A 10,029-nucleotide genomic window follows, 5' to 3' on the forward strand; every position below is an offset into this window, starting at 1 on the left:
AATTGGCATTAGCACCGCAGATGCCTTCTTGGGAGCAGAATGAGTTTACCTCCAGCCGCCTGCGCGCCTTCCTCTGACAGATCGAGAGCTCCGATGGTTGAGAGATAGATCTTTCTTGATGGCTGTGCATAATGTGACCACTCTAGTTAATATTTACAAGAGAAAAAGCACCCAAAAAAAAAAAAATGTTGTATTGCTTAATGAGCTCCAAGAACAATATCTTATATAATGAAGGAAAATTACTAACTTTGGGAAGATGCTGCCTTCTCGAAGATATAGCTAGCTAGCTGTGTATTGATCAAACTCTGTGACCATTGCAATCACATAATTAAGTCACACCTCTCTTGAACGATCTTTCCTTCATCCACAAATGGTTGAAACAAGCATAGTTTCAATTATCATGAAATGCTGCAGAGATAAAGAGCAAAAGAGGGTCAATATTTTTTGAAATGCTGCAAACCTGATATATTAGCAACTTCTGCATGCAATCCAACAAAAATGCTGGAGACAACTATCAGTAAAATGCTTCCAAGTTCCAACAACCACAACTGGTCACATCAGGATTCTCAAACCAGCAATGGGGATGCAATAAGCTACTTCAAGAAATGGACCTTCTCGACTAATCAGATCGTGATCAGCCGATACCATCCCTTAACCAGTACTGTATAGAGGAATACCCACCATTAGCCCTAATACGTACACCAAATATTGTACATGCTGGCACATGAATCAACCTACAAGAGAACTCCAAAGAAAATCACATATCTGATGTGAGATTACATAGGCTCTCAAATCTTGTCAATTTCTTTACCATACATCACTAAATTATGAATCAATTTCACTAAAATTACTTAACCCTGCTTCTACAAATTGTTCTACAGCATCAAACTCATCTCTGCAGGATTGAGTGATACACAAGCAGATACAACATGCATTGACATTAGAGCCTGACTGATAAATAAGTTCTTTGAAGATAAGATGGTTTTGGCATTAAGTAACTGTAGAAATACATACATGCTCAGCATTGACAAAATCTAGCAGGATCGATCCCATCTGCTATAACAAAGTCAAAGAAAAGAAACAAGTCCATAACAATGGGGACACATTCCCTATGCAAATCTTTCCACATCCACCACTGCACACACAGACACACCAGTTTCAATTGGTGATGTCAACGGTTTTCTAATCACATGATTCACAACTCCATACTTTAACACATGATGCTGATCGAATACATATAGTTGAAACTGAGAAAGGAATTCCTCATTACATAAAATACTAATAAACATCGTATGGCAATTCTGCTGGATTTACACATACTAACACTGCCTCAGGGTTTGACACCGAAAATTCCTGAAAATCTGAAAAGCTGGATAAGAATGTAAGGATGCTACAACCCAACAACCCTTTACAAATGTCAACAACAACCAAGTTGTTAATTTTTCCGAAGTGTCCATTATGTTAATGAAAATACCAAATGGAACGATATTGCGTTACAACTCAAAGAACAATTTAACTACAAAAGTATTTTAACAATAGGGACACAGAATTTGCTAACGCAGTGTAAACCTCTCCACTGAGGAAACTTCACTGCGTGGCTTTTAACGTAGCCAACACGAAAGATCAATCTAATATGAATCAAAAGAGTTTACAGTACACAAGTTGTGTTGTTCATAACATACACAATCACTTAGCAACATATGCTAACTTGATTTACAACTGATCTAACATTTACATGATCTTCAATCTATCAACTCTAATCAAATCACTGATCTTTCTTGCTTTCAATGTCTCACTGATCTTTGAGAAAGATTTATGACAGTGCTAGACAACATAAGATAAAGCATGAAACAAATAAAGAGAGTTTTCAGGAAAATGGTTTTGACGAAAGAAACATAGTTCAAGAATGAACAAAATGTTTTTATGCTGCAGATAAAAAACCCTCACCAATGCATTAGTTTCGAAGCCTTTTATACAAGAGGCAAAACTCCCCCTCAAACAAATCTTTTTCTTTAAACACCAAATAAGATAGATATAGAAAGATATCAAAACTTATTTGTTTTGTATGCAAGAAGTCTTTAATGCAAAAATACACCAAATCAATTTAATAGACATGTAAATCAAAAAAATGTGCAGCATGATTTGGAGAATTAAACTCAAGATCAGTGAGTCAATTCTGTTTGAACACATCTTCCTCTTTGTTCCCTTGAAGCTCCGGTTTCCTTGTGACAATGGGAAATCATGTATTGAATGGTAATTGCCCAAAATACTTACAATCTCCCCCTTTGGGCATTCCCATTCAACACATGATTTTTCATCTTTTTGTCCTGCATGTTAGTTTTTCACAGAGAAACACTAATCACTAACAAGGATGGCTACTTGGATTAAGGAATCAGTTTCCATCCTTTTCCAAATTTAAGTAACTAAAACAATTACCACATAATCATAATATTCATCCAAAAATAAGCATCCCAAGTAGTTTGTGCTTATGCACTTACAAATTCAAACCAAAAAATAAATATTGTTCATGAAAAATTTAAAAACAGAAACAAAAAAGAAGAAGATGAAAAGATGGAAATTAATTCTCCCCCTTTGAATGGGAAGGCAAGTCAAACTTCTCCAGCATTTTGGTCACGGTGTCCTGAAAGTCCTCGGTGTCCATGGAACCTTTGCTGTCTGCTTGATCATCGTCCTCTGGCACAGGCATGGACGGACCAGGAGCGTCAAACCCGGGAGGGTGGCGCTGCATGTTTTGGATTTCCTGACGAACTTCCCTGAGAGCATGGTTGGTGCGAACGAGGAGAGAGTGCATGTCATCCATGTCGGTGGTGAGATTTGCAACCCGCCAGTCAGTGACCAGAATGAGGTCGCGAAGACTCTCAAGAGAAACAGCAGAAGGTGCACTAGAAGGAGATGGACGAAGAGGAGGACTTCTGCTTCGTTCACGGGGCATACCTGGATGAAGAATACCGGCTCTGGCTGCGGCCTGGCGCCCCTCCTCTGGAGGAGGAAGGCGCCGATGGCCTCCGCGGTGAGGAGTGATCTTAGTGCGAACCATGGTGAGAGAAAAAGAAGTGAGAGAGTCTGCACACTAAGACAAGGCCGAGTGAAATCCGAAAGAGATATAGATATATAGCGAACCAGTAGGTTAGGGAAAATCAAGAGACGCATCGGTCAGTGATAGCGTCCAAGGGAAGGAAAATTTATTGCAAGGTATAATTCCGAGAAACACGCATGCAAGTAAAATCTCCCCCTCACGTTATGCTGAACCAGTAAGGAAAGGGAAGACAAACAGATGGCAATCCAGAATAGATATCGAGAGAACCATGGATTCCCACAATCTTCAATTATAGCACACAATATATCCGTCGGTATAGTATCCAAGTAATTAATGCAATTGTCATAATGAGAAGAGAAAATATACCATAGTTGAAGCACAGAGAGCACAAATCATTCAGTGAAGAGAACATAGGTTAGAACAGCAGGCATGATGTATTCTATCAACAAAATGAATGGGTACTCATAGTCAGACCTTAGGAAGAAAACTTGTGATTAAAGTGAGTGTAACCAGTATGGGGCTTCGAAACAAGTTTAGTGAAGAAGAGAAGTAGTGAAGTAAGAGAACTAAACATATGAACTACGCTCAAAACAATTTCCTTAAAAGGAGTGGAAAACATTGTTCCCAAGCACGTATTGAATTGGAGTCATAGACCCTTTTTATTTTGTGACACTTAGAACTCATGTAACAAGACTTTTCTCAACAACTCCCAGAACAGATGTTCTTAGGGTACTAAACATAACAAGGATGCTCCATGGAGAAAGTCTCGAGTAGTTGTCTGCTTTATTGATTTTTCGTGCACAGATCACTCACCAACTCGTTTCTTGCAAACCTTAGAAAGTTCACCACAACTAAGGCCTGATTACTAGGAGAGATGGGATAGAATCATCCATTCTCGTTTCTTACAAATCCTAGAAAGTTCACCACAACTAGGACCTGATTACTTTGAGAAGATGGAATGAGTTATTTGAGCAGTTTTAATTAGTTCGCCTAGTTCACTGAAACTCTTAGACAATAAACCCTTAGCATGCCACCACAAAGGCTATAAGTGAAAGTGCATAACTGACTAAGATACAAACCATGAGTACACCATATTTGTCCAGAATAAGGCATGACAATAGTGTCCAGAGAAAAATGTACAAGTCACTAACAACAGTGGTCAAAGCACACTAAGATCATAATGTTCTCTTTCAACAGTGGACACACATTAGATTGTCTTAATACTTGGAACATATTCCCAAAACATTTCTTAACATTTCAAACCTAGCAGTGTCAAGAGGCTTAGTGAACAAATCAGCAAGTTGACTCTCAGTGGGCACAAAGCTTAACTCAAGTATATTTTGCTCAACCAAATCTCGAATAAAATGATAGCGCAAATCAATGTGTTTTGTTCGAGAGTGTTGAACAGGATTTTTGGTAATATTGATAGCACTGGTATTATCACAAAAAATAGACAACTTACCTTGAGTGATGCCGTAATCATGAAGCATTTGCTTCATCCAAAGCATTTGTGTGCAGCAACTTCCAGCTGCGACATATTCAGCTTCAGCAGTAGACAGAGAAATGCAGTTTTGTTTCTTGCTGTGCCAAGCAACAAGATTATTCCCAATGAAGAAACAACCTCCAGAAGTGCTTTTTCTATCTTTTAGGTTTCCACCCCAATCAGCATCAGAATAGCCTGCAATTTCTACGTTAGTGTCAAAAGTATAGAAAATGCCGCAGTTAATTGTACCTGAGATATATCAGATGATCCTTTTGACCGCTTCCAAATGTGATTCTTTGGGATTGGCTTGAAATCGAGCACACACTCCCACACTGTATGAAATATCAGGTCGACTAGCAGTTAGATATAGTAAGCTGCCAATCATGCTTCTATAGAGAGTGGAGTCGATTGATTTTCCATTCAGATCCTCGCTCAGTTTTGTAGTGGTGCTCATGGGGTTTGTAACCACTTTCTTGGATTCAAGTCCAAACTTCTTGACTAGATTCTCAGCATATTTGGTTTGAGTGAGGAAGATACCTGCATCAAGTTGCTTCACTTGCAGTCCAAGGAAAAAGGTTAGCTCACCACACATGCTCATTTCAAATTCACTTTCCATGACCGATTGAAATTCACTGACAAGGTATTTAGATGTAGAACCAAAGATAATGTCATCAACATACACCTGAGCTATGATAAGATCATTTTTCACATATTTCATAAAGAATGTTTTATCAATTGATCCTCTTGTGTACCCTTTTTCCACCAGATGGGTGGAGAGTCTTTCATACCAAGCTCGTGGAGCCTGCTTTAAACCATAAAGAGCTTTCTTGAGTCTATAAACATGATTTAGATTATGTGGATCTTTGAAACCTTGAGGTTGTTCCACATAGACTTCTTCCTGCAACACACCATTCAGAAAGGCAGTTTTGACATCCATTTGGAACAGTTTGATTCTTAGGTGACACGCAACAGACAAAATCAATCTCACTGATTCTAATCTTGCAACAGGGGCAAAAGTTTCATCAAAGTCGAGACCTTCAATCTGTGAATAACCTTGTGCTACTAGTCTAGCTTTGTTTCTGATTACATTGCCTTTCTCATCACTTTTATTTTTGAAAATCCACTTAGTGCCTATTACATTACAGTCTCTAGGTCTTGGTACCAAGTACCACACATCATTCCTAGTGAATTGATTTAATTCTTCCTGCATGGCACTAATCCAATCATCATCTAGTAGGGCTTCCTTGATATTCTTTGGTTCAATTAGGGAAACAAACCCACACAGAGATATGACATTCATAGCTATTTGATTTTCTATAATGAAACAAAGTAAAGCATTACCTCGACTTACCTCATCTACACTTACCTGTGGAGCAATTTGGCTTCTGGTTTTGAGACCATCTGAGATTTGTCCAAGAATGTCTTGACGTGAATGATCCTTTTGGACTTGCTTGAACCCTCTTTTTGCTTGAGGAACTGGCTCGAAGATGTTGTCAGTATTCTCTCTCTGTTCATTAGTAGTTGATGTGTCTTCTGGTTCTGGTTTGCATGTGGGTGATGTTTCTGCAAAGGTTTCCTCCTGTCTAATGTAGGAATCATCAATAGACACATTGATAGATTCCATGACAATCCTGGTTCTTTTGTTATAGACTCTATAAGCCCGACTATTTGTAGAATATCTGAGGAAGATACCATCATCGCTTCGAGCATCAAATTTTCCGAGTTGTTCTCGATCTCTTAATATGTAGCAGGGACTTCCAAACACACGAAGGTGGTGTATGTTTGGTTTCTTACCTTTCCACAACTCATAAGCTGTTTGGTCAGTTCCAGGTCTGAAGAAAACTCTATTGATGGTGTAGCATGCAGTACTAATAGCCTCAGCCCAAAAGTTCGAGCTTAGATCAGCAGAATGCAGCATTACCCTTGCCATGTCTAACAGTACTCTATTTTTTCGCTCGACTATTCCATTTTGTTGTGGAGTGATCGGGGCTGAAAACTCATGGGAAACACCTAACTCATGAAAGTAGTTAGCAAAAGCAGTATTTTTAAACTCAGTTCCATTATCTGACCTTACTCTTACTAAGCACATGTTCGTGGACTGTTTTTCAATTTTTATTCTTTGGTTTAATCCCTTGAATGATTCAAAGGTTTCAGCCTTGTTTCTTAGAAAATTAACCCAAGTGTACCTGGAGAAGTCATCAACGATCACAAGTATGTACTTCTTACCTCCAATGCTTTATGTTTGAGCTGGTCCCATGAGATCCATATGCAACAGTTCCAAGATTCTTGTGGTAGTGGCAGCGTTTATTGTTTTATGAGGGGACCTGGTTTGCTTACCGATTTTGCATTCTCCACATATCTTGTCGATCCTACCACTTAGTGCTGGTAGACCTCTGACACACTGCTTAGTGGATAATTTGAGTAGATCTTGATAGTTTACATGCCCCAGTCTTCTGTGCCATATTTCAAATGTTTCTTCGGCAGATCTCACAGTCAAGCAATCCTGTAAATTTAGAGAATCATTAGATTGAATGTGATAACAATTATCTGAAGATCTCTTACCTCTCATAATATTTTCTCCCTTGTTATCAAGAATTACACATCTTTGCTTATTGAACCACACATCCTCATAATCATCAGCCAAGTGACTGACACTTATTAGATTGGCAGTTAAACCCTCTACATACAAGACATTTTTTAGATTAGGAATTCCAGGAGTATTGACTGTTCCTCGAGCAAGTATTTTTGCTTTTCTCCCATCACCAAAAGTAACTGAACCCGTAGTGCTTTCATCTTCGAATGAGATAAACCAAGCTTTATCTCCAGTCATGTGTCTGGAGCAACCACTGTCCACATACCAAAAATCTTTTCGCTTATCTGCCAAGGCCGTGAGTGCTACCAGGCAAGTTGCTTCAATGTATGTTGAAGAATTATCTGTACTTACACTTGTCATGAGGCATACATCATTAAGAGAGTCAGTAGAATCAGAGTGATTAGAATGAAGTTTATTTAAGTTCTTTCTAATCCAGACAGGTTTACTTCTATTTTGCATGTTTGCTTTAGTAATCAGACTAGCCAGTTTGTTGATAAGCTCTTTCTGCTCTTTAAGCTCACAATGTAAAGATTTTACATATAGCTTTTCCTCACCAGATGGAATTGACTTTAGTCTCTCATTGCATCTTGGTCTAATGTGTCCTAACTTGCCACAGTAATGACATGTAGGAATAAAGGACTTAAAAGTCGCATACCTGTTATGACTAGTAGAAGGCATCTGATTCAAAGTTACCTGAGTGACCTTCTGAGAAGATTTTGGTTCTTTGTCAGCCCTTGTAACAGAGTCTTTGATGACTTGAGTGATGGGATCATCTTTCTCCAATTTCGAATTTGACTCTCTCACAAAGTGTGTGCCTTTGGAGCTTTCTCCAGAATATCCAAGTCCGAATGTATCATGGTGAGTTTTTCCGGAGTTGAATAACTTAGATGCTGTTGCAGAGCTTATCTCAAACTTTGTGAACTTCTCTTGAGTGGACTTCAACTCTTTCTGCAATGATTCATTTTCAGTTAGTAGGTTTGAGTTTAGAGCATGTTGTCCTTTTACCTCAAGTTCAAGCATCTTGATTGTGTTTTTCAATTCAGTGCATTGTATCTTCCAGGTCTGAGAACTCTCGTCGCTTTGTGAGTTCTGTAGCTCTTCTATGAGTTTGTTTCTTTCTTGTTCCCACGTGTTCTGAGAGGTCCTCCATGCAAGTTCCAACTTCTCATATTTAGCTTTTAGCCGCACAATTTCATCCTCCAAACCTGCATTTTTGATTAATGTGGCTTTTGACGCTTTATAGAGTTGTTTGCAGCGGACATTAGTCTCATCATCTGAGAATTCTTCATCACTTTCAGATTTAAGTGAAAGAGATGACACGAAAGCAACATTTTCGATCTCCTGAGGTTCATCATCACTCCATGTCGAGAGGAGGGATTTATTGTTGCTATTTCCATGCTTCCTGTTACCACAATCAGTAGAAATATGGCCATAGCCACCACATTCATAGCATTTTACTTTTCCAGATTTGTTTGCTCTAAAATTCCCTCTAACGTTGTTATCATTGTTAACAAAATTTTTCTTGGGAACATTTAAGCTTTGAGAGGAGGATTTATTTCTAAGAAACTTTTTGAACTCTTTGGTCAGAAGAGCAAGATCAAGTGATTCATCTTCCTCTTCTTTCCCTTTCACAGCCTTGAAAGCTACACCTTTGGATTTCTTTTAGATTTTAGTCTTAGTTCATAAGTCTTTAGATTTCCAATGAGTTCATCCAAAGGGTATTCATCAATGTCAAATGAGTCCTCAATACTAGTGACTTTAGAGTGAAACTTTTCTGGTAAGGCTCTAAGTATTTTCTTGACTACCTTGTCTTCATCAAAAAGGGCACCTAGACTACGACATTGACCAGTAATCTTTAGAATTCTACCATGAAAGTCATCCACGGTTTCCTCCTCTCCCATGGTCATAGTTTCAAATTCATATATCAGACCTTGCAGTTTTTGAGCACGTACCTTTTTGTTTCCTTCATATGTAGTCTGCAGCAGATCCCAAGCTTGTTTTGCAGTGTCGCAGTGACTAATTCTCAGTTTTTCACGTTCTGAGAGAGCGGTGAAGATGCTATTTTTTGCTTTGAAATCGGCTTGAAGATCACGTACTTCTACGTCAGTCCAGTCCTTCTGTGGCTTGGGAATAGAGATTGATGAGCCCTCGCCTTTAGCTGGAATTATTGGTGTCTTCCAACCATTTTCCACAATGTTCCATACATGTTCATCTTGCACATACAAGTATGACTTCATGTATATCTTCCATTGAGTGTACTTTTCACATCCTCCATCAAACCATGGAGGACTATTAACAGATCCACCAGCAGCCCTATCTCGATGTTGTTCCATCGTCCCTGTGATCTACTAGAATAATCTAGAACAAGCTCTGATGCCAAATGAAAATACCAAATGGAATGATATTGCGTTACAACTCAAAGAACAATTTAACTACAAAAGTATTTTAACAATAGGGACACAGAATTTGCTAACGCAGTGTAAACCTCTCCACTGAGGAAACTTCACTGCGTGGCTTTTAACGTAGCCAACACGAAAGATCAATCCAATATGAATCAAAAGAGTTTACAGTACACAAGTTGTGTTGTTCATAACATACACAATCACTTAGCAACAGATGCTAACTTGATTTACAACTGATCTAACATTTACTTGATCTTCAATCTATCAACTCTAATCAAATCACTGATCTTTCTTGCTTTCAATGTCTCACTGATCTTTGAGAAAGATTTATGACAGTGCTAGACAACATAAGATAAAGCATGAAACAAATAAAGAGAGTTTTCAGGAAAATGGTTTTGACGAAAGAAACATAGTTCAAGAATGAACAAAATGTTTTTATGCTGCAGATAAAAAACCCTCACCAATGCATTAGTTTCGAAGCCTTTTATACAAG

At 38.4% G+C, this 10,029-nt stretch overlaps 1 protein-coding gene across 1 annotated transcript; it reads right to left on the reverse strand.

Moving 5' to 3' along the window:
* Positions 1-4,275: 4,275 nt before the first annotated feature.
* Positions 4,276-9,467, reverse strand: LOC112183800. The gene is made up of 6 exons (XM_024322133.1): positions 8,940-9,467; positions 7,141-8,793; positions 6,879-7,044; positions 4,875-6,551; positions 4,521-4,736; positions 4,276-4,412 (listed from the first exon to the last, which is right to left on the reverse strand). The coding sequence occupies exons 1-6, from the start codon at positions 9,465-9,467 to the stop codon at positions 4,276-4,278; spliced, it is 4,377 nt and encodes a 1,458-aa protein (XP_024177901.1).
* Between the last annotated feature and the right edge of the window lie 562 nt (positions 9,468-10,029).

Source organism: Rosa chinensis, chromosome 2 (genome assembly GCF_002994745.2).
Source record: "Rosa chinensis cultivar Old Blush chromosome 2, RchiOBHm-V2, whole genome shotgun sequence".
Lineage (NCBI taxonomy): Eukaryota > Viridiplantae > Streptophyta > Magnoliopsida > Rosales > Rosaceae > Rosa > Rosa chinensis.

Coding starts and splice junctions, on each gene's coding strand:
- LOC112183800 (XM_024322133.1), bottom strand. CDS start 9,467: ATGGAACAACATCGAGATAGGGCTGCTGGTGGATCTGTTAATAGTCCT. Junction 6,552..6,878: donor ATGTGGAGAATGCAAAATCG/GTAAGCAAACCA, acceptor TTCATGAGTTAG/GTGTTTCCCATGAGTTTTCA. Junction 4,737..4,874: donor TCGACCTGATATTTCATACA/GTGTGGGAGTGT, acceptor TAGAAATTGCAG/GCTATTCTGATGCTGATTGG.